At 48.6% G+C, this 19,698-nt stretch overlaps 8 protein-coding genes across 8 annotated transcripts; 6 read left to right on the forward strand and 2 right to left on the reverse strand.

The window, feature by feature from the left end:
• Nucleotides 1-134: 134 nt before the first annotated feature.
• Nucleotides 135-1,004, forward strand: N7471_012529 (uncharacterized protein; the record flags this gene model as incomplete). Its single annotated transcript, XM_057285248.1, has 1 exon — nucleotides 135-1,004. The coding sequence occupies one exon, from the start codon at nucleotides 135-137 to the stop codon at nucleotides 1,002-1,004; it is 870 nt and encodes a 289-aa protein (XP_057131514.1).
• Nucleotides 1,005-2,739: 1,735 nt separating this feature from the next.
• On the forward strand, nucleotides 2,740-3,218 carry N7471_012530 (uncharacterized protein; the record flags this gene model as incomplete). The annotated part of the gene is made up of 2 exons (XM_057285249.1): nucleotides 2,740-2,948; nucleotides 3,062-3,218. The coding sequence occupies 2 exons, from the start codon at nucleotides 2,740-2,742 to the stop codon at nucleotides 3,216-3,218; spliced, it is 366 nt and encodes a 121-aa protein (XP_057131515.1).
• A 1,562-nt stretch (nucleotides 3,219-4,780) lies between these two features.
• Nucleotides 4,781-5,333, forward strand: N7471_012531 (DUF2462 domain-containing protein; the record flags this gene model as incomplete). Its single annotated transcript, XM_057285250.1, has 3 exons — nucleotides 4,781-4,830; nucleotides 4,934-5,015; nucleotides 5,151-5,333. 3 exons carry the CDS (start codon nucleotides 4,781-4,783, stop codon nucleotides 5,331-5,333), a joined length of 315 nt encoding a protein of 104 aa, XP_057131516.1.
• A 469-nt stretch (nucleotides 5,334-5,802) lies between these two features.
• On the reverse strand, nucleotides 5,803-8,414 carry N7471_012532 (uncharacterized protein; the record flags this gene model as incomplete). The annotated part of the gene is made up of 5 exons (XM_057285251.1): nucleotides 5,803-6,399; nucleotides 6,451-6,776; nucleotides 6,832-6,940; nucleotides 6,993-8,118; nucleotides 8,191-8,414. The coding sequence occupies 5 exons, from the start codon at nucleotides 8,412-8,414 to the stop codon at nucleotides 5,803-5,805; spliced, it is 2,382 nt and encodes a 793-aa protein (XP_057131517.1).
• Nucleotides 8,415-9,868: 1,454 nt separating this feature from the next.
• Nucleotides 9,869-11,220, forward strand: N7471_012533 (5'/3'-nucleotidase SurE; the record flags this gene model as incomplete). Its single annotated transcript, XM_057285252.1, has 3 exons — nucleotides 9,869-9,880; nucleotides 10,159-11,087; nucleotides 11,151-11,220. 3 exons carry the CDS (start codon nucleotides 9,869-9,871, stop codon nucleotides 11,218-11,220), a joined length of 1,011 nt encoding a protein of 336 aa, XP_057131518.1.
• A 643-nt stretch (nucleotides 11,221-11,863) lies between these two features.
• On the reverse strand, nucleotides 11,864-13,577 carry N7471_012534 (DUF5427 domain-containing protein MTC1; the record flags this gene model as incomplete). Its single annotated transcript, XM_057285253.1, has 2 exons — nucleotides 12,903-13,577; nucleotides 11,864-12,840 (listed from the first exon to the last, which is right to left on the reverse strand). Exons 1-2 carry the CDS (start codon nucleotides 13,441-13,443, stop codon nucleotides 11,864-11,866), a joined length of 1,518 nt encoding a protein of 505 aa, XP_057131519.1. The 5' UTR covers nucleotides 13,444-13,577.
• A 579-nt stretch (nucleotides 13,578-14,156) lies between these two features.
• Nucleotides 14,157-14,639, forward strand: N7471_012535 (carboxymuconolactone decarboxylase family protein; the record flags this gene model as incomplete). The annotated part of the gene is made up of 1 exon (XM_057285254.1): nucleotides 14,157-14,639. One exon carries the CDS (start codon nucleotides 14,157-14,159, stop codon nucleotides 14,637-14,639), a length of 483 nt encoding a protein of 160 aa, XP_057131520.1.
• Nucleotides 14,640-15,247: 608 nt separating this feature from the next.
• N7471_012536 (uncharacterized protein) lies at nucleotides 15,248-16,655 on the forward strand (the record flags this gene model as incomplete). Its single annotated transcript, XM_057285255.1, has 3 exons — nucleotides 15,248-15,821; nucleotides 15,884-16,189; nucleotides 16,255-16,655. Coding segments are annotated over 3 exons (1,281 nt in total), but the record flags the coding sequence as incomplete, so codon positions are not given.
• Nucleotides 16,656-19,698: the final 3,043 nt, after the last annotated feature.

The raw sequence follows: 19,698 nt of genomic DNA on the forward strand, positions 1-19,698 counted from the left end.
ACGGTAATCCACCTCAGGTTACATCCCGGCTTAATTGAAGGTCGTGTCGTTGGCCTTTAATTCGATTCTTTACTTTGCAACAATCCCCTGCCAGTTTTATCACTCCACGGAGTGACAGGGTTGAATTGCGCCGCATGTCTGTCCTCCGCAATAGCCGGACTGCCACTGTGCAGGTCCGTGGATTCGCTTCCTCGTCCAACCTTCGAGTCGGACCCGAATCGCCTCACTTCATCGATGTGCCGAAAATTATCCAGCCCACCAATCCCCGCAAACCTCATGTCAGGGGTACTCTACCCGTGCCTCGCGAGCTCTTCCCGGCCCGCCGAGCGGACAAGCCCCGGATACAATACCTCAATGCAGTCACACAACTCCCCAAGTCGGAACGGGTAGTGAGCCCAAATAGCAGCAACCCCGAGAAGCAGGAATGGAAGCACAAGATGGCGGATCTGCGGAGACAGAACCTGCGGGACGGTCTGCGAGACCTATACTCGCGCAAAAGGTCTGCAGATTCAAAGATTGTCAGCCGCAGTCTTGAGAGTCAGAATCGGCGGGACCGCATTCTTCAGCAACCCGAGCGTGAGGACGAGCGCCTCACTCGGCCATCGACCATCGAGGCGATGATGCCCCACAAACAGCCAGTTCTGCCCGACCCCAACCGCGAGGAACGCCTTGCGCTCTCTCGGGCACGCCTGGAAGCCAAGCAGGCACAGAAAGAAATTGAGCGGAAGGAGCACCTCCAGTCGCTGTATGTGAATGCTCGCACTTTCATTACAACCGAGGAGCAGCTCACTGCTGAAATCGACCGGGTATTCCCCGAGGGCGAGAACCCGGCGTGGCGCAACGACCACCAGCCGGGCGAGAACATCTGGAACCTGGGTAACCCCCCGACTGTGTTCAACCTTGCCAACAAGACTCGTTCCAACGAGGCTGTTCGCTGGGATGTCTCTCAGGAGCGTGTTAAGAAGCTTGGCGAGGCACTTACTGGAGGTAAGATGCGAGAGTAATCGGTTTTTTTGGGCATCGTGTACAATATCTATTAAGCTGTAGCATTTCAAAACTCAAATCAAGAGATCCTTTGAGGTCCTTCCATTTTCTCAAATCGAGTTCCAGCTGCGCTTCAATGCCAACGCGAGAATCCCGTCTCTCCAGTCAACCACCTTTTTTTACATAGACCTCATACACTTGTTCAGCGACAGTAACTACTCTTGCCTTTTGGCAACAGCCACGGTCTAATTCATAATGCCGTGCCCCAAGTGTTACCTTCGCAGGGTGGCCGCATTTCTCACAGCATCCAGAACCCTTCGAGCAAAATTGACGAACGTCGTGGAGAAGCCACTCTAGACTGGACCGACATAGGATAAGTCCTCGCAGAAACGGACCGTTTGACATATTTTCTACCCCTTTTTTTTTACCCAAAGCTTCCGTTTCATTTCATTTTCTCTCTTTACAGGCTCATGCTTCGCTCGCTAGTCTGGGATAGCTATGGTGGGTGTCACTTTCGGTTAATTCAAATAACACGGCTTGGTGTTGATGAATGCTTACTATTTTCCACCTGATTCCCATAAATCCCTGTATTGTTGTAGACATTTCTGCTCTCGGTCAGTTTAAAGCCTAGCAAGATGAGTACCACATGCGGAAGTCTTATAGCGTCTTAATATCGCAGTTCTGCAAAGGGATCTTTGGTGCAACATTATTGAGCTTAGATTCAGGTTCTATGTTACTCTTAGGCCTTGAACCCCAACAAATAGATAATGCCAGAGAAGAAAGGTTGAATATAAACATGAACATTAATATATTCTACTATAGCCAACAATGAACAAGAGACGACAAGAGACGACAAGAGACGTCGACACAAGGCGTCAACAAGAGCCAGGAGACAGGAAACAACAAAAGACAGGAGACAACAAAGTTGACATACAGGAACAAGGGAAGTGGAACCATGAAAAGGAACCTTGAAGCAAAGTGTCTTCAGAAGAATCTTCGGACAACAGAGAGCTATCTCTGTAAGGTAAGCACGAAAAATTGGCTCAAAGAGCACGTGAGAGGAGATGAGAACAGAGCCCCTTGGTTCAGCTCCTGACGGACAACGGGAGCACCTAGACACGTACAGTCTGTATCCGCAGAGGTCATAGCAAAGCACCGGAAGCATCCGAAGATAGCGTGTAGGTAGCCCGCATATACATGCTTCGTGCCATTCGCAGCCTAGCCTAGGCCGCCTACAGAAGACCCGTCAGAGTCCTCAGGATAACACCGATCACTGGACAACAGGAGACATATGTTGAATATGACCCTGAAGCTGAGGAAGTTCAAAAAAATAGTGGGTGTCCAGGGATCCACGGAGTGCAGTGTGGGCCCGGAGTGTTAAAGAGGGAAGAAAGAAAGAAGAAGAGAGAGAGATGGGGTGACGGGGCAGGTATTTATATTTTCCCAGTGGCTTAAGGATGAGGAAACTGGGGTAGGTGACGAGTTTGACCAAAAGGGAAGGCACCTGATTGGGGAGGTACCAGGCCGCTTCTGTTACGCGGTAAGTGCAATGGACCAAATCTACTCACATACAAGATCTTCCAGATCCCCACCACGGTCATGATTCGCAAGATCGCGGGTCTTTCTCTCAGGCATTTTGCTTCTCTGGGTTTCCGTCATGCTTGTAAGTTTCACCATGCGTGCGTGAAATCACCAAGCGCTCTTCGCTAACAACTTCTATCTTACTCCTCCAGCTTCGTCCCACATGCAAAGATCATGGTTGGGCTGCGTATCATCCTCGGGACACTGGCAATGTCTAGTCTATCCAGTGCCTGGTACACGCACTCCGAACTGCAGAAGCGTAACGCTATGCTCTACCTATTTGGATGCATTCCCTCGGGCTGTGGCGGTTTATTGGCCTACGGATTGATGCAGATGGATGGGCAAGCCGGGATCGACGATTGGCAGTGGATCTTTACTGGGAGGTTATGCTCGTCCCCAGGGCTTCACTCTTGAGAAAAGAACCATGCTAATCAGCACAATACAGTTCGAAGGTATCCTGACCTACCTCTCGGGCATCGGCTCCTATGTTTCATAGTCACTTACCGGGAAAATCCCCCCAGTTCTGGAAATTGCTCAACGAAACCGAAGCATCTTTTGTTATTGCTGAAATCGAACGTGACAGAGCAGTCGCTACTGTGGGGCCTTTCTTCCTGGTTCAATATCTTGCACACGGCAAAGACAGCAAACTCTAGGCATACACCATCCTATCAATGTTGACGACACGACCACCTACTGGAATGCATACTTCCGGCCAATGATCTTATGGGCTTTTCAGTGCCGAAGGCGCAGTGTCTAATTGCTGCCGCAGTTGTCATGTTTATCCGGGCAGTTTACTCTCACAAGTGGCATGTGCGTGGTCTTTTCTTGCTGGAAATGCTCCGACCAGGTTTGTCAAGCTTGGGGATGTTGGTATATCTTGAGGGTCTGGCGCCCCGGTACTTGGGGCTTTCTCAGCTACTATTGCTGGTGAATGAACCGTTATGTTGTGTTGTGGTTATGACTTGACTGCCATACTTTAGCACACTCGAACTGTCCTGTGCTCGTATTTTGGAAAAGGTAAGAGCCTTGCCTCCTGACTATTGCGTTTCATTTCATACAATTCTGACACATCTTTGCTGTAGCAACAACATCCACGGCTAATGGAAGCGAGCCTTCGCGTCAACCACACTCATTAGCAGAGGCAGTCTTGGAGGCATTGTTGGAACAACGGTTTTTTGCGCTCAAGGTGCACTGGAGTACCGACCAGGTCTACTCTGCATTAGGCTATCCAATGCCCTGATCAACTTGCTTGTCGTTGCACTGACGCTGGACTCTCGTCGCGGGCCGATGTCGGTTGAAAACCAATTGAGACATGTTGGTTCTACAAGATGACCGAGTACTATAAAGATGCGTTTACTTATTTCTGGTGTTTGCTCCGTTACTGTCTCGCTATGTTGCCTTATCTCACTGGCAACTATCAGTTTGAACAATATGTGATGCAAGCTAATAGGAAAACTAGAAAAACGAACTTGGAAGCCTTCAAATTGTGTGTTTATCCTGATGATATATCGATGATGAAAGCCTTAGAAAAGCAAACATGCAGTGGTAGCCTAAGGCCACCACCAACCATCATAAGAGGATCAACATATGTATTGACCATGCATGTCCCACTGCCCTAGAGATGAATTTAAAGGTTCAAAATCAATCCCATTATATTCCTCTATGCATGCATGTGCACAGGTCTGAGATACAGATCACCATGTAGTGTTTTGGTGCACAAACAAAGCAAAAACCTTAAAAGAGTGTAGGTTAAAAGGAAGAGCAACCCAATACTATGTAGGGATCCAACAGCAGGTGGCCTAGTGGTAACATGCCTCGCATGTGTACTACGAGGGAAGTGCCTAAGATCTTCCACTACCTTGACTGTTCCGGTTCGACTCCGGTTGTTCTCGCGTATATCCCGCCCCCCTCTTTTTTTTTCTATCATCATTTTCATCCTCATCATCTATCTCGAATTATATTCTCAGCCAAATAGGTACCCACCTGGGCATGTATACTTCGGAGCGGAAAATCCATCCCCCAGTCCCACAACACACGTGATCCAGATAAGCCGATAAGCAATTTTCCCTCCGGCAACCCCCCCGAAAAAAAGAAACAGAAGCCCAGAATCACTTCGTGCTGCTGGCAGTGCTACTTTACAAAATTCGTCTATCTCTTTCTCTTGTGTCCATCTACATACACATTCCCTCCACATCAAACCTACCCCAATACAACCATGGTGCAGGGATCATTGAAAAAGGTCGGTCCTACCGGCCCAGGCAGGAAGTAAGTGCCACTCAGAGACAGAACACAAAACCACCACAGACGACAGCCACAATCCCATCCATCCACACATGCAATTAAGCAGTTAAGCTAACACCCTCACCAGGCCCGCCAAGACAACAAGACCGGGCATCCGCTCCGTCGCGCCCAAGAAAGCCGGCCTGATCAAGCAGAAGAAACTGACCAAGGTATGCACGCACCGATTCGGTTCCCAGGCTCCGTTTCCTCGATCTAGACCGCAGTCTATGTCTTGTGAGACAAGAACAACAACAACAAACACAAGAGATAAAACTAAAAAGCAAAAACGCTAACACTGCTCTTAGCAACTCACATCCGGCCTCGTCTCAATGACAGAACGCAGTCTGGCGACAAAGGCAGGCCATCTCGAGCTGCTGGCTGGTGGAAAGAAGGATCGTCTGCAGAAGGAGCGTAATGCGGCTCGCAAGGACGGGACTTTGGCTCGCAAGGAGGGAACTTTGAAGTCTGGTCCTAAGAAGGCGACTTGAAGTGTGGGGAATTTAATGAATGGATTGAGAAGTTTTTTGTCTGTTTGATTCGGTCTTTGCAGTTCGTCTATCTAGAGCTCGTTATATGAGTGCATGAAATCGATACCCAGTTTCTATTGTCCTTTCGGTTTGGGTGATTTATATCTATGCATAGAAGAGGGTGGGTAGGTAGTATGAGATGGATGCGAAATGAAGTAGAGATGAGAAGCATTGTATATATGTCGATAAATAGTAATTCTATGTACAAATTGTGGAGAAATCAACTGGATAGGATAGAACATGCGCCAAATCATCAAATCATAAGGCAGATCTTGTATGTAAAAGTCATTATGCATCCAATAGGAACAACGAAATCTCGAAAGAAAAGGAAAAAAACGAAACAAAACCAAAAAAAAGGGTATCTATAATTCTAACTCCAATGCCATTACCATCCAAACCATATTCGCAGACAAGGTCTGCCATCCCAGTCTCAGAACTTCGAGATGCGGCTCGGAACACCAGCCTGCTCAATCAGGTCCTGGCCACGCTCCATCCAACCATTGAAGCCACCGTCACTGGAGTCCGAAGGGAAATCATCCCAGACGGCATTTTCCGAGTCCGCATACGTCGACCAGATGCCCTTGGGGACATCGGCCGCCGACCAGGAGGGCAGCTTTGCCATCACGCATGTGTAGTAGACGTATAGGATGCGGCAGAGCAGCTCAACGCGGTCGACGTAGTGCTGCTGGGTGGGATCGGGGTTCCGGCCGCCGTCGCCGAGACGCTTCCACCAGCTCACGCGCCACCGCAGCGTTAGCAGGATGTGGCCGAGTTCGCCGAGGAAGCGGACGTGCGTCTCGTGGGAGATCTGCTTCCACTTTATGTTGTAGAAGTCGCGCTCGAGCTTGCGGAAGCCTTCGACTTCGAGCATGCGGCAGAAGATTCGGGAGAGTTGCGCCGCGAGGAGGATCTCGCGTTGGTCTTCTGGGTTGTTTATGTCCATTGTTCGTTCTTCGGCTGTCGGGTCGAGGGATACGAAGCTGTATTTAGCGCGGCTGGGCATGTTGTTCCACTGGGAGAGGAGGGTCTGAGGATGGTTAGTTTTATGCTCTTGGGATGTGGGACAGCGGACACTTACATAGGCTTGGTTCATTGGGTCGCAGTCGGCAACGCAGGACAGCCAGTTCTTGGACTTGTCCTTCGAGTCAACAATTCGTCGGTCGATGAACTCGAGGAAAGTTGACTTCGAGTTGCCGTTGTACTCGCTCAGGGTCTTCAGGAACTTGTAGGTCTCTCCCAGATCGAGGACATAGAGAGAGCCCCAGGCCTGGCTAGCACGGATGTTGAACCGCCCCTGGCGCTCGGCGAGCAAAGACAAGAGTTGACTGAGGTCAAATTCAGATGGAATCTCCATCCGGACTCGGTTGGAACCATCCATCGTAGGGTGGTTGACAGCTCGTTGGGCTAGATGGGGTCAGTCAATTTGAACAATCCATCGGAAGGTTCGATCAATGCTTACAGATGTAGTTGCAGGTTCCAAACTCGACAATACTGGAGAAGCATGCACGAGCGCATGGTTGCTCATGAAGTGTCGGGCGACAAGCATCGCAAGGGGCGCTTCCATCACACTGCAAACACGTTAGCTTTATGAAGATACGGAATTTAGGTGGAAATCCTTACCTTGCGCTTGTTCAGTCGACACTGAACACAAGTATCCTTGTTTTTCCTGCGCAGGCCTGCATTGGCCCGTCCAACCATACTCAATGGGCCCTTGCGACGGGCGCCACGTGGGGGCGAGACAAAGTCCGCAGACGCAATGGAGCCACCTTGGCCATCCTCCTGGACAATTTGCAAGGGCCTTGCGATGCCCTGATCCATTGAAGCAGGGTTTCTGGCCTTTCGCTTCTTGACTGTAGCTGAGGTCTGCATGGCAAGTGGCGCCGGTCGACCGGCACGCTGGCCAGCAGTCGACGAAGCCCTCGACCTTGAAGGAACAGTGGAGACTAAAGACTCCGCGGGAGCCTCACTCACCATGAAGGCAGTGGTTTTGAATGCAGGCTGTGACCCCTCCGGTGAACTGGATTCATGCGGTGAGGTCTTCCACTGGACATCGTCGTCTTCCAACTGACGGTCCGCAAATGCCGGGGCCTCGTCGCTAGTGGCGGAGTAGGAGCACTCGTATATTCCCGACAAATCGCCCGACACCGAAGAGTTTTCAGATTTGAATTGGAACTCCTGCCCCATTTGTGCGTTTCGCGGGCCAACAGTTTGAGAGACCGGCGCGATCTGTTGGGTGGGCAGTTGGGATTCCAGACTATTAAGCCATCGCGATTCCAGCGATCTGATAGAAGTCTGGAACCCCGACAGGGAGTGATCCTTGGGATTCTCCTGTGTGTCAACTGAGAGTGGCATGGACTCTTGCGGCGGAGGCATATTGTCTACGGGGATGCCATGTTGGATTTCAGTCCACTCCTCGGGGATCATGGGAAAGGACTGCGAAATCTGCTGATATGACATGATGCCCTCTGCCGGGGCATCCGAGAAACCGCCGTGAGGCATCTCCCCAACATCATCAACAATGACGGCGCCATTCGAGTGGCTCGGTGCTTTCGCGTAGGGGTAGAGAAGAGATGCATCCATTGGCATGGCCACTGAGTTGTACAGTTGAAAGTGTGGCCAAGCCTCGTCCGAATGGTAATTTTCGTCGGCGGAAGATGGAATGGTCTTGGGGCTAAGAGTGCCACTGGCAGTGCCCTCGACGAGGCCATCGGGATAGTTCAAGTTCTCGGGTGCTACATCGTGCTTTCTGAAACAAAACAAGTGTCAGCCACATCGACATCGCGCTTCGCGGTCTCATATCAGGGAGGAGTTTCCGGACCTGTTCTCCATACGACGGAATTCACCAGGCAATGGGCCATGGAAGGTGCCTAAGTCCGCGATATCCGCGTCGCATTGGCTCGATTCCTGGCTGGTGTCCCACTCGGGGGGTTGGTCATAACCCAGATGCTCCCATGAGGCGACGGAAAAGGAGCCCTCAGTTTGCCAATTGTCCAAGATTTTGGGGTCGATCCCCGCAGCGGTCCCAGTACTTCCACAGTCCATACAGGATGAGAGGGTGAGGTGGCGGCGACGACCTAGTTGAGCAAAGATCCCAAAAAGACTTCGCTTTTTGAGACTTTGCGGGTTCGGGTGGGTGGCAGAATGGAGTTGTGTAGGTAAGTGGCGAAGACGTGTCGACGTTTCCGAGTATCGAATTGATATAATGGTAGTGACTTGAAGAGTAGAGAGTTGAGGGGCCAGAGGATTGTTGAAGGGCTGACGGGATTCCCCACCTCAAGATTTTCTGCGATGCGTTTAGCGTGCCGGCACAGACCACTTTAGGATTTCCCTTTTATTTACAACGATGTATGATGGAAATAGATTTGGGAGTTAGATAGTTGGATTTAAATCTTGGAATCCCAACTGAATTGATATACATATTGAAATATAGGAGATATATAGGCCCATTGTCATGTTAGTACAACATATATTATTGTGTAGCGGGCCCTATACCGGCATGGCGATCTCCGACAGGATCTCCGACACGAGGTGGTCTCACTGGTCTTACGAGAGGAGATGGTGTCAGATCAACTGTCCGTGGCAACCCCCTGAGCTATGAATGGTCCAGGAACCTAAGTAAGTTTTTAATGCAAGCGCAATAGGCAAAATATTAATTGTAACCCCCCTCAGTTCTTCACAATAAAAAAATAAATAAAAACCAAATAGAAATTTCCATCCAGACCTTGTTCTACCGCGTAAGTTGCAGCACTGTGGCCGGCAGAATTGATTACCTCATCTTCCCCTTTGGGCTTTAAACTTCTGACTATATAAAACCTGGGAAGTATAAGAAGTATAAATATATATAAATATAAGTGCATATGTAGGTTATGGAATGCTATTATATCTATATATTTATGGATATATACACTCGATATCCATTTCTAGGCAATGTAGACAGGGACCATACATACCTAGGTGGCAATTTCGAAGATCAGCATTTATAATAAACTACCTAGGTATAGATTATGAACTACTAACATCCTACTGTTGTAGATGATTTATCCTATTCCCGAGGTCCCTCCCGAGGTCTACTGCTCCAGGCTTATATAGTACACAAATTATCAATCCCTCTAGCTATCAACATATCAAATAATAGAAATCACATGGTCCGAAAGAAAACCGAATGGGGTTCACCGCACGCTGCATTCGGCCCTACCATTACCGTCCCCGCAGCCTGAACGGCCTCACCCCCAAATGCCCCGGTGTGTAATTCGGTGTGGCCAATGGCTCATTCCTTACCCTGAATTCCCCAGGTATAAGTGTCCTGCACCCCGAGTATTTCCGGGGTGCAGAATATTTCTTTCTTTTTCTTATTCTCTTATAACAAAAACTAGAAAAGAACAAAAAAATCCCCATCCAAACCGCTACCGGGGAACCTTCAAGTCAAAATCAAGATCCAAATCGAAATCTCGAATATTCACCCATAACGCCCTTGGCGCTGCTTAAACCCGCCCGTCATGCACATCCTTGTAAGTGAGATCATCGGCAAATTTCCTTTCTTTTTCCTTTTTCCTATTTTCCACCCTGGAATGTACGGAGTTACGGAGTACGGAGTATAGAAAGCTATTTCCTGCAAGGATCTGCTTATAGATCATACTTCCTCTCCGGGGACATCATCGCCACATGACAATCAACCCTGTTACCCCATTTCCGTCGATCTTCCCAGCTTAACGCAATACGTTGCACAACGTAGATAAATAAAAAAAACTAAAAAAATCGAGCCAAATAAACTAACAACCCAAAACAGGTCGTCAACGACGATGGACCACCAAGCACCAAACTCTCACCATACCTCCGCCCTCTAGTCAACACCCTGGAAGCAAACGGCCACCAAGTCTCCGTAGCAATCCCCGCCGCCTCCCGCTCGTGGATCGGCAAAGCCCACCTAATCGAAGCCTCCCTAACAGCCAGCTACGTCCACCCGGACGCGTTCCACGCCGACGGCAGCTGGGACGAGAGCTTCGAATCCCCAGACCCATCAAACGACTGGGTCGTGATCCGCAACGGCACACCGGCCAGCTGCGCGCAACTAGGTCTGTACAACCTGTTCAGCGAGCGCGCGCCGATCGACCTCGTCATCTCCGGCCCGAACCACGGCCGCAATGCATCCACCATCTACAACCTGTCCTCGGGGACGGTAGGCGGTGCGCTGGAGGCGGTGTTCTGTGGTAAACGCGGCATTGCGATCTCGTTTGGTAGCAAGGATCCGCAGACAGATGATGTTATTGCTGCGGCGGCGAGATTGGCTGTTCGGGTTGTGAGACATCTTTTTGAGAATTGGGATGACCGCGTCGAGCTTTATAATATTAATGTTCCCATGGTTCTGGATGTTGAGGAGAGGCCTGTTATTTATACGCGCACGTTGCCGTATTATTGGAACAGGGGGTGTTTGTATGCTGAGGAGGGGACGGGGAAGAAGGTTAATGGTGTGAATGGTGTCAATGGTGTGAATGGTGTCAATGGTGTTCATGTCAACGGCGAGACGAATGGCGTGAATGGCGTGAATGGCGTTCATGTCAATGGCGAGACGAATGGCACGGCTGTTAATGGACATGTCCCTGCGTCTACCAGACAGCGCCAGTTTAAGTGGTCTGCTGATTTGTCGGATATGAAGAAGACGTTGCAGGAGAGTGAGGTGGGCACAGATGCTCATACTGTGCTCAATGGGTCGACTAGGTAAGCTATGGGTTCCTTTTGCGCTATACTGCTGGAACCGGATATGCTAACGTTGTGATCTAGTGTGACTGCCCTCCGAGCCAATTTCTGGCATGTCCCCGGTCTTGAAGGGCCGCTGGACATTGATTCTTGAATGAGTTCTTGAACAGACTCTGAATGCTTTGGATGATCCTACGATACCCGCAATGGTTTTCGAGAATGCATAATAAGGTGGTTTATACGGAGATCGGTCCGTTTTGTACATATACGGGAATTTCATACACGATTTATTTATTTATTTTACAAGGGACAAGAATAGTTGGCTGCATATGTCCTTGTCGCGTCTTTTTGGTAGTTTTGTTGGTGCTCTTTTAGTGCTCTTTTCGGTAGTCTTTAGTAGTCTATTTAGTAGTCTATTTAGTAATCTTTTTAGTACACTTTGCAGTAATCCTTTCGGTAGTCCTTTTTGGTAGTCCATTCTGCTTAGATACTCCCCCCTTGTTAGTGTTGTAGGTAGCATGTACATGTATATCCTTTGGCTTATGTTAGGAGTTATAACTAAGCTTTACCTAGAACCTAGAGAGGTTTAAGATAGTACAGCCTGTACAGGTGATTTCAATACTGGGTCATTTGCTGTTATTCTCGCTACCAGACAGCCGGGCGTAACCACTGAAACAAAATATAGAAATAGAAATAGCTAGCGCAAGTGCAAGTGAGCAGGTGTATCACATAAACGACGGGAGATGCTGGAATAAGAGCGTCGGCTCTTGAGCTCGCTATAAAAGATCACGGCAGTCCTAGAGCGCACGCGCAGCTTCGCCTGCACCGCTATCCACAGTTGACACCTGCTCAGCTCGCATCTTGCCCTTGCCAATACCTCCCTCGCCGACGCCCATTCGCCGAGCCACGTATCGCTGCGCGATAATACCAGCAGTCAACGAGAGGGTTTCCTCAATCCACTCCGAAACCCACTCGCGGGGATCGACACCTCCACTCTCAATGACCTCGGCGATGGCTTCGGGAACCACAACACGCTGAACATTCGCAGCATCCTCGGCCTCGGGGTTCTCTGGGGCTGGCACCGAAGCATCGAGCCATTCAATCCACGTCTGCGGGATACTTTGAGAGATGGCGTGGAAGGCAATGCCATGCATGGGGTCGTGGAGGTATAACGCGAAGGATATCTCCTCTTCTTGCGTATCAGCTTCCACGGCTCCGTCGGTATCCTTCTCGGCCGTCGGGCCAGCCTGGAAGAGGTCCTTGGAAGTAGTCTGGCTGATAGCCTGGATAGCCAAGAAGATATCGCTGCTGCGGACCGGGTTCGATTCACTCAGGACTTCCGAAGCGTGCTTCGCGGCCTCTTCGACTCCGCCACGGGACGAGAAATACTCGGTAGCGTAGGACTCGGCGCTGGCTCGAGCGAGCTTGGAGCCTTCCACGGTGCCTCGCACGGAAGAGATGCTCCGTGGTTGTCCAGGTGTGACCGTCCGCCACCAGGGCCCATCATTCCAGCCGGCACTGGTCATGTAGCCGGTAACATCGATCCCGCGCTTCGGGGATGACTCCTGACCCCGCTGGATCACCAACAAGTCCCCACCCTCGACTTGGGACATCACTCGCGAGAATACTGCATAGACTAGCGGGTCGATGCCCGGGTAGCCGGACATATCGTGGGTCACGTGAATTTGTAGACGTTCATGCGAAGAAATAGGAGGAGCGAGGGTGTGGATGAGGTTGGTGAATGTCGGGATTGCCCTGTCTCGAAGCTCGCCGCCTGCGTGCCAGTTAGCTCTGTCCGCATTTAGGAAATCACATTTTGAGTAGGATGATCCATACCAAGATCACGGAGAGCTCCAACATTGCCCTTGACCTGCTGGGCCCACTTCTGAGCCTCCTCGTTATTCTGAATCTCCTTGACAGCTGCCTCGGCCTGTTTCATAGCCGCGGTGGCCGTTGCAAACAGCCCTCCGGACCATCCACCCCACCAGCCGGCACCCTCCTCGGGTGATTGCTGTGCGGGGACATTCTCAGACTCAGCCTTGGGCTGTTCTGGCTTGGTTTCTGCGCGTGAAGACCGGCCTGTCTCCTCAGACTGGCGGACCGGCGCCTTGTCCTCGGTCGGTCGGTCGATGGTCGCGCTCGGGCGGGGAGACCTTGTAGATGACCTAGGTTTATCGGAAGACAGGCGCGGAGTACCTGGTCCACTGGCTGGACGCTGTGTGGCTAGGTGGTCCAGCTCAGCCAGGATGTCTTCCTGTCCGCCCTTGTTGTCCGATACGATGGCTTTGGATGTTTTGTTGCCGGATTTGTCAAGACCGAGGTCGTCAAACTGAGCTAGAAGCTCATCACTGGTTGGTTTAGGGCCTTTTGGAGGCATGTTTGTTTGGGGGGAACAATGTTCAGGAGAGGTGACGACACCGTGGGAGCTCCTGAACTTGTGGAGATCATGTGCCAAGACCAACAGCACTGACTGCAGATGCTTTAAAGTCAAATTTAGTTAAACGGATGAAGAGAAAGCTTTAATTCTTCAATTTGAATATTTCATTAAACAGGGGAAATATAAGTATAAGCCTTGGACATGTTGGATGTTGGACCACTTTGGCCTTAAATTTAGATGTGTCTCCCCGCACAGTACAGAGTACCCTTGTAGATTGCATACAATCAATCGATGTCAGCTGTCTTCACATCTCACATCTTCACGTTTTCTCTCCACAGGTCCATACTACCTATAATTTCAAGCAAAATCAAGACCAAACCTGCGGAAGCAACTCGGAAGCACAAACCCGACTCCCGCGGCTTTGACCTATCCGCTCCATACCTAGGACCCACGCGGGGTTGCCGATAAATAGTTGCTAATTCCCGTATAGACCCAGCTCCGATTTTGCTCAAAAAGAGTATCTTGCAGCTTTTAATCAGGTACCGAATACTTGCCTCTCATTCAAAGCAGCTGTCCGCCCCAAAGCACAGCATATTGAGTTATATCTCAACTGACATCAAACCCCAGACAGACCCCAGATTCCACTCAAATCTAGCCATTGAACAAACCAACTTCCAATTACGCTCACCTACAACCCTTCCATATCACCCACCATGCGTCTCCCATACGTTGCAAACCCTCCAGCAACTAGCACACCAGACGAAGCCAGAATCCTAGCCAGCGTCCAAGCCCGCCGAGCCCCAAACCCACTCCTCCCCCTCGACCTAGCCCTCCTGCACTCCTACCCAGTCACAGAAGGCTGGAACTCATTTATTGGCGCAATTCGTACCCGAACCACCCTCACAACTGTCGTCCGTGAACTAGCTATATGCCGCGTCGCAGTGGTCAACGGCGCCCTGTTCGAGTGGGAACAACATGCACCTCTGCTTGAGGAAGGTGGATTAAGCGCAGAGGCATTGAAGTTTATTGGGGATGCTCAGGCCGACTTCTCGAATGAGGAGGCGTCGTCAGTCTTGAGTGCTGACCAAAGGGCTGTGCTGAAGTATACCGATGCTATGACCAAGACGGTTACGGTGCCTGATGAGGTTTTTGCGGAGCTGAAAGGGTGTTTTAATGAACGGGGGTTGTTGAGATAACTGCTACGATTGCGGCTTATAATTGTGTTAGTCGCTTTTTGGTGGCTTTGGATGTTGGCGAAAAGAGCCACCTGCACTGAGCTGTAGATGTTATAGGCCTTTGGACAAAATAGACTGTTTTTAGAAGAGCTATTGTCTTTTTATTAAGAGATAGTTAAGTAACTATACTCTCTAGCCTAATACTTGTAATGATCTATCACATTTACAGCTGAATGTGATACATCCAACCAACGTGGTGCCAAGCCTCCAATCATGCATGAGGACTTCCTTCTCTCCTTTGATTCTCTGGTTTTGCTTTCTTGCTCTTCCTCGTTTACTTCCTTTCCATTTTGAAAGGTCCTCCTGGTTCAATCAACTCCTCGATGTTATGATCTGGACGCCTCAGCAAAATGGCAGCATCACTACCCCTGGAACTGCTATTTGAGATCGCAACACTTCTGCGAATTGAAGGGGTTTCTTTGATTCCGTGTACTCATGTGTGCCGCTATTGGCAGGCAGCCCTTGAGCCCTTGATATATGCCAATCTCGCTGTCTATAGTGATGGTTACCACAAAGAAAAGGGCCAGCGTGGAATTTCTCTAACACATTTTCAAAAACTCACATCAGGTAGTCGTGCCATACGGCGAACCTGGATCCGAAATCTGGAGTACGACATCATCATCCCCTGCAAACTAGTGGACTGGACCACAAGCACAAGTGAAGATTGGAGATATAGCACGAACAACCAATTAAGACAGGCCAACGATTCCGCTTTCCAGACGGCTATGTTTGACCTTTTCCAAACGCTTCATTCGTGGAACCAGCATTGCCGTCTCAGATTGCATATAGGGCTTCGAGGATCTCGACACAATAGCGGGCCTCAAATGGAACCAGACACTTCGTACTGTGCTACCGCAAGTGCGTATCATTCTGTCGATTACAGAGGCAGATTCCATATACCGATTCCCCCATATCGGGCGCGTTTTGTCAACAATATGCATCAGCTATATCTAATGCACGTTAGGTGCATTGATAAACTCTCTTTTCTAAACATAAATTCCGACATAAACCAGTATCATCAAATCTGGACTGGGGCAGTGCAGACTATTATCGAACATTGTCCAACCATCACTGAACTGGAGCTGGATCTGAACGAATGGGTTCGTCCGGATTACTTGCAGTATATACAAGGACGTCGAGCGTGTAAGCCATGTCATTTTTTTCACGCCTTTTCGCCTAGACATGTTTTACTAATAGTTAGATAGCGTTGTCTTTCTTGTTCGGCATTCTTCCTAGCAGCCTAAGAGTGTTGCATTATAACGGCTCGGAGGACGGCCCGTGGAAACACAGTATGCCTGCACTAAATGTCATCCCTTCGGGGATTGACAGCATGACTATCAGTTTGCGAAATGTCAGCATGCACCTTCGGGAATTGAAGTTGAGTAGAACCACTCTTCCATTTGACTTTCTGTGTCCTTTGGATGGAGAAGGCCAGCCTATTATAGGCACCTTGCACTGGCCTCATTTGAAAACATTGATAGTTGATGATGTACCCCCCTGGCTTCCTTCTGGTAAGGAATATCTTTTTTTTTCCATTAGCATATATATAGGAACTAAAAGTGAGGCAAACAACTAGGAAAATGGACTTCCAATCACACCACGGAGTACCGAGCCAAAATCGAGAATGGCCAGTGGAATGACCGGATATTCGATCCCAAACGGAGATGGGGCGGAGCATCAGTGATGGATGAAGAACAGTTCCACCGGCTTCTCATATCGCTGGGCTATGCAACCCAACGTATGCCCTGTTTGAAACGTTTGGGATTTCGTATGGAATGCTATTGTCGGTTTAATCTTTATTTTCAGAACAACGCTAATTCGAGTACGCTGGAATGGCAATCTCGTGTCGAATATCAGCCAGATACTCGGGTTGCAAAGGCATGGAAATTTGACCTGGATGATCTGAGGATTGACTCTTCGCCTTTGGGTATATGTTCTGTGATACTTCCAAGGTGGCCGCCTGACGAGCCTATCTAGCTTGGGCTCCTTGGGCTTGTCAAATTGACATCATTGACATCATTTTCTACCAAAATTGGAGCAGGGATAACCATCACATGCAGGAACTAAATTTACTTTTCGAGATGTATGTTTCCAATGATGCCACCCAAATGCAAGCAAGAGTAAGTAGACAACAGAGCTCGTATGATTCACAGTAAAAGCCAAGTTTAAATTGGCAGATCCGCCCAGATAATAAATTGTGCTTGGGGACGATTCTGATGGGACACAGTAGTATATGACTATTCCCGCGCTTCGCGAATTCATTCTCAAACAGGGTCCGTCTAAGAATGTGACCCTATTTGACTGGGGCTTAATTTGGGCCACCAACAAGAAGTACATCGACCCTGTTGCCCCTCGCCACATAGCTATCGGAAACGAGGACATTGTTGGGGCGACTGTCACTGGGGTCATATATGTCTAACTCAATTGACCCTTAATGAATGCATTTTATTGTATAGTGTCAGGTCAAATCAACATTGGAGTTTTCTTTATCAATAGACACTGTGTTTTTGCGACACTGCTTCAAGTCTTGTGTAGAATGCGTATAGTCCCTGCAGTACATTGCATGTTTCTGGGCACTTTGTGTCACCTTGTATGTACCTGCCATTGTACTTGTTATTTTCGATATTTACTACTCTTTTCACAAGATTATGAGTACTTTCCAGCACTTCCTACCTTACTGCCAATGATTTTCCAGCAGCTACTTTGGAATCCTACGTTAGCTCTGTCAACGTATACTTCAAAAAAGTAGCAAGAAACTAGTGCCTATTGACATCTTTTTCTTTATATATTACATTATTTGAGTACAAACCCCATCTCTACTTAATACATGACTCTGCCTGAAGAGGCCTAGAATGCTAGAAATGATTACAGAGTGACCTCGGCATTTCATGGGTCGAAGGAACATTCCAGGAAGAATTGGGGCGACCCAGGGACCCACTCGTAGTATATTTCCTACAAGGGCCTTTTCGGCAGATGCTTCAATGAGGGCTACTATCGGTATGGCCCATTTAGAGAGTAAATGTTTAGAAAGGGAATCTATTTCTCGCACATCCCTGAGTACGGATCTGTAATAAGAAAATATGGATGTACAAAGTACAAATGTAGGAATATATATTTCTGTCAACAGAGCTCTGGTGCCCTGTTATATTGGCTGAACACTCCCACGGTCATTGGTCTTCTTTTTATATCTTCCTTCTTAACTTTCATAGTCTTTTAATCAGTTAAAACTTCAGTATCTTTAGATGGACGATGTGCCTAGTAGATTGTTATTAGGTTTAACGTCGAAAAGCAATCTAACAAATTGATATCTACACTTGGGGAAGTAGGAGCAACGACGAATGCGACAACCATATCCAACTAACCAACTTATCATTTAAGTAATAATTGTGAGGGTGAATACATCCGGGATGGGACTTTTATCCGACAAGGCCCGGAGGGTTGGAATATGTCGTTTAGGCGTATATTCTTGCTGATAGCGAGGCGGCTAGTACAAGGGTTATTTTCGACTATAATAGCATTATATTTGATGCTATAAACCAAGGGAGGCTGTGGCTGCTCGGTTTTCTTTGACCTTCAGCTGGATTAAGTTTGGCATGCCTGCTGCCTCTACTTGTGACTTGATGTACGGATAGGAACCAATTGTCGAGGGAGGTCCATATGCAGAACTTATCTTATGTGCTCACTACACTGTAAGTAGACATCATGTAGTAAGAGGTGATGATGTGTATTGTGTATTGTGGTCTATATATCCTAGCCGGAATGAGGCGTCACTTCTCCGTTCCTTGTGACACAAGGCATGGAGACCACACACCGGAGGGATCGAGGGCAGTCACCCACAGACATATCCACATTTTCTGGATACTATTTAAATATAATTCAGATGCCGTTCGGTTTCCTGTCGCTTGCCTGTCACGGACTTGTTCGCTGACTATGGATATAGTCGAGTTTATGAGACTGTCCCGAGGTCCCAGGAAGGTTCCCTAGAAGTAAGCGCATAGAACCTAGTCCCACCGGGTCTCCCCAAAAGTTTACTCTAATCCAGTTTCCTACATTAATAGCTGGCTATTGATGAGACGCGCTATTGTTCGACTCTAAAGTACGTATCATGTGACTGTTGCAAAACGAAAATCTGTATACAATCCAAGAAATAAGACAATGGACAATTAAGGATCAATACAATGCAGAGAATCAATAGAATCATAGATGAATGATCAATAGTGATCAATCCAAATCCAAACCCCCCTTTCCTCAATGTCGTCCAATGTGGCTAGTAGATACGCGGCCTCTGATTGGTCGGGCCAGGACGGGGTTTCCACTGCCTGAAACTACAAAACTATCTCTCTCTCAACCTCAATCTCTTCTCAACTTCATCATCCTTAGCCTATTTCCCCTTCCCATATATTTCCTTCTTCTGTGCTCATTCTGTTCTGTAATTTCACTCCATCTATTGTCTTTGTTTTCGTGTCTTCTTCCTTGCGCGGTGTCGCGTCGGTGAAGATCATTTTTTTCTTCATACTACTACCCGGGGACGCAAGATCTGCGCGCCAAACACAAGTTTGCGACGTACTTTTCCTTTGACATCTTCTCTATTTCACCTGTCTCCTAAATCTCATCCCCTCTCCATATTCTCTCCCACTTCGCGTTGTGTCCCAATAAGTGGACTGTCACCTACCCAGCCTTCCCCAGTCGGATAGTAAGTACACCATCCCTGGCAGCCACTCATGTCCACCCTGCACCCTTCTTTGCAGAACTCACTAACCAACCAGCAGTCATTGGCTGTGACTTGTTTTTCCTATCCACAAGGATTCAACTCGACTCTAAACATCTCATGGTAAGTGTCGCGTCTTTTCCACTTTTTTCTTGTATGGCACAGTCTCGCTGTGTACTTCCCGGTCAGATCTTGATCCATGCACTTTTGCCCGACCGTGTCTTATGTTTTATTGTTTTTCTCCTGTTACATGTCGCGTTCATTGGGTTTACAATTTCTTGCGATCCTTGTGTTCGCGCTGGTCCATGCCCT

Source organism: Penicillium samsonianum, assembly GCF_028829775.1.
Source record: "Penicillium samsonianum strain IBT 33392 chromosome Unknown utg000007l_segment0_segment0, whole genome shotgun sequence".
NCBI classification, from domain to species: Eukaryota; Fungi; Ascomycota; class Eurotiomycetes; order Eurotiales; family Aspergillaceae; genus Penicillium; species Penicillium samsonianum.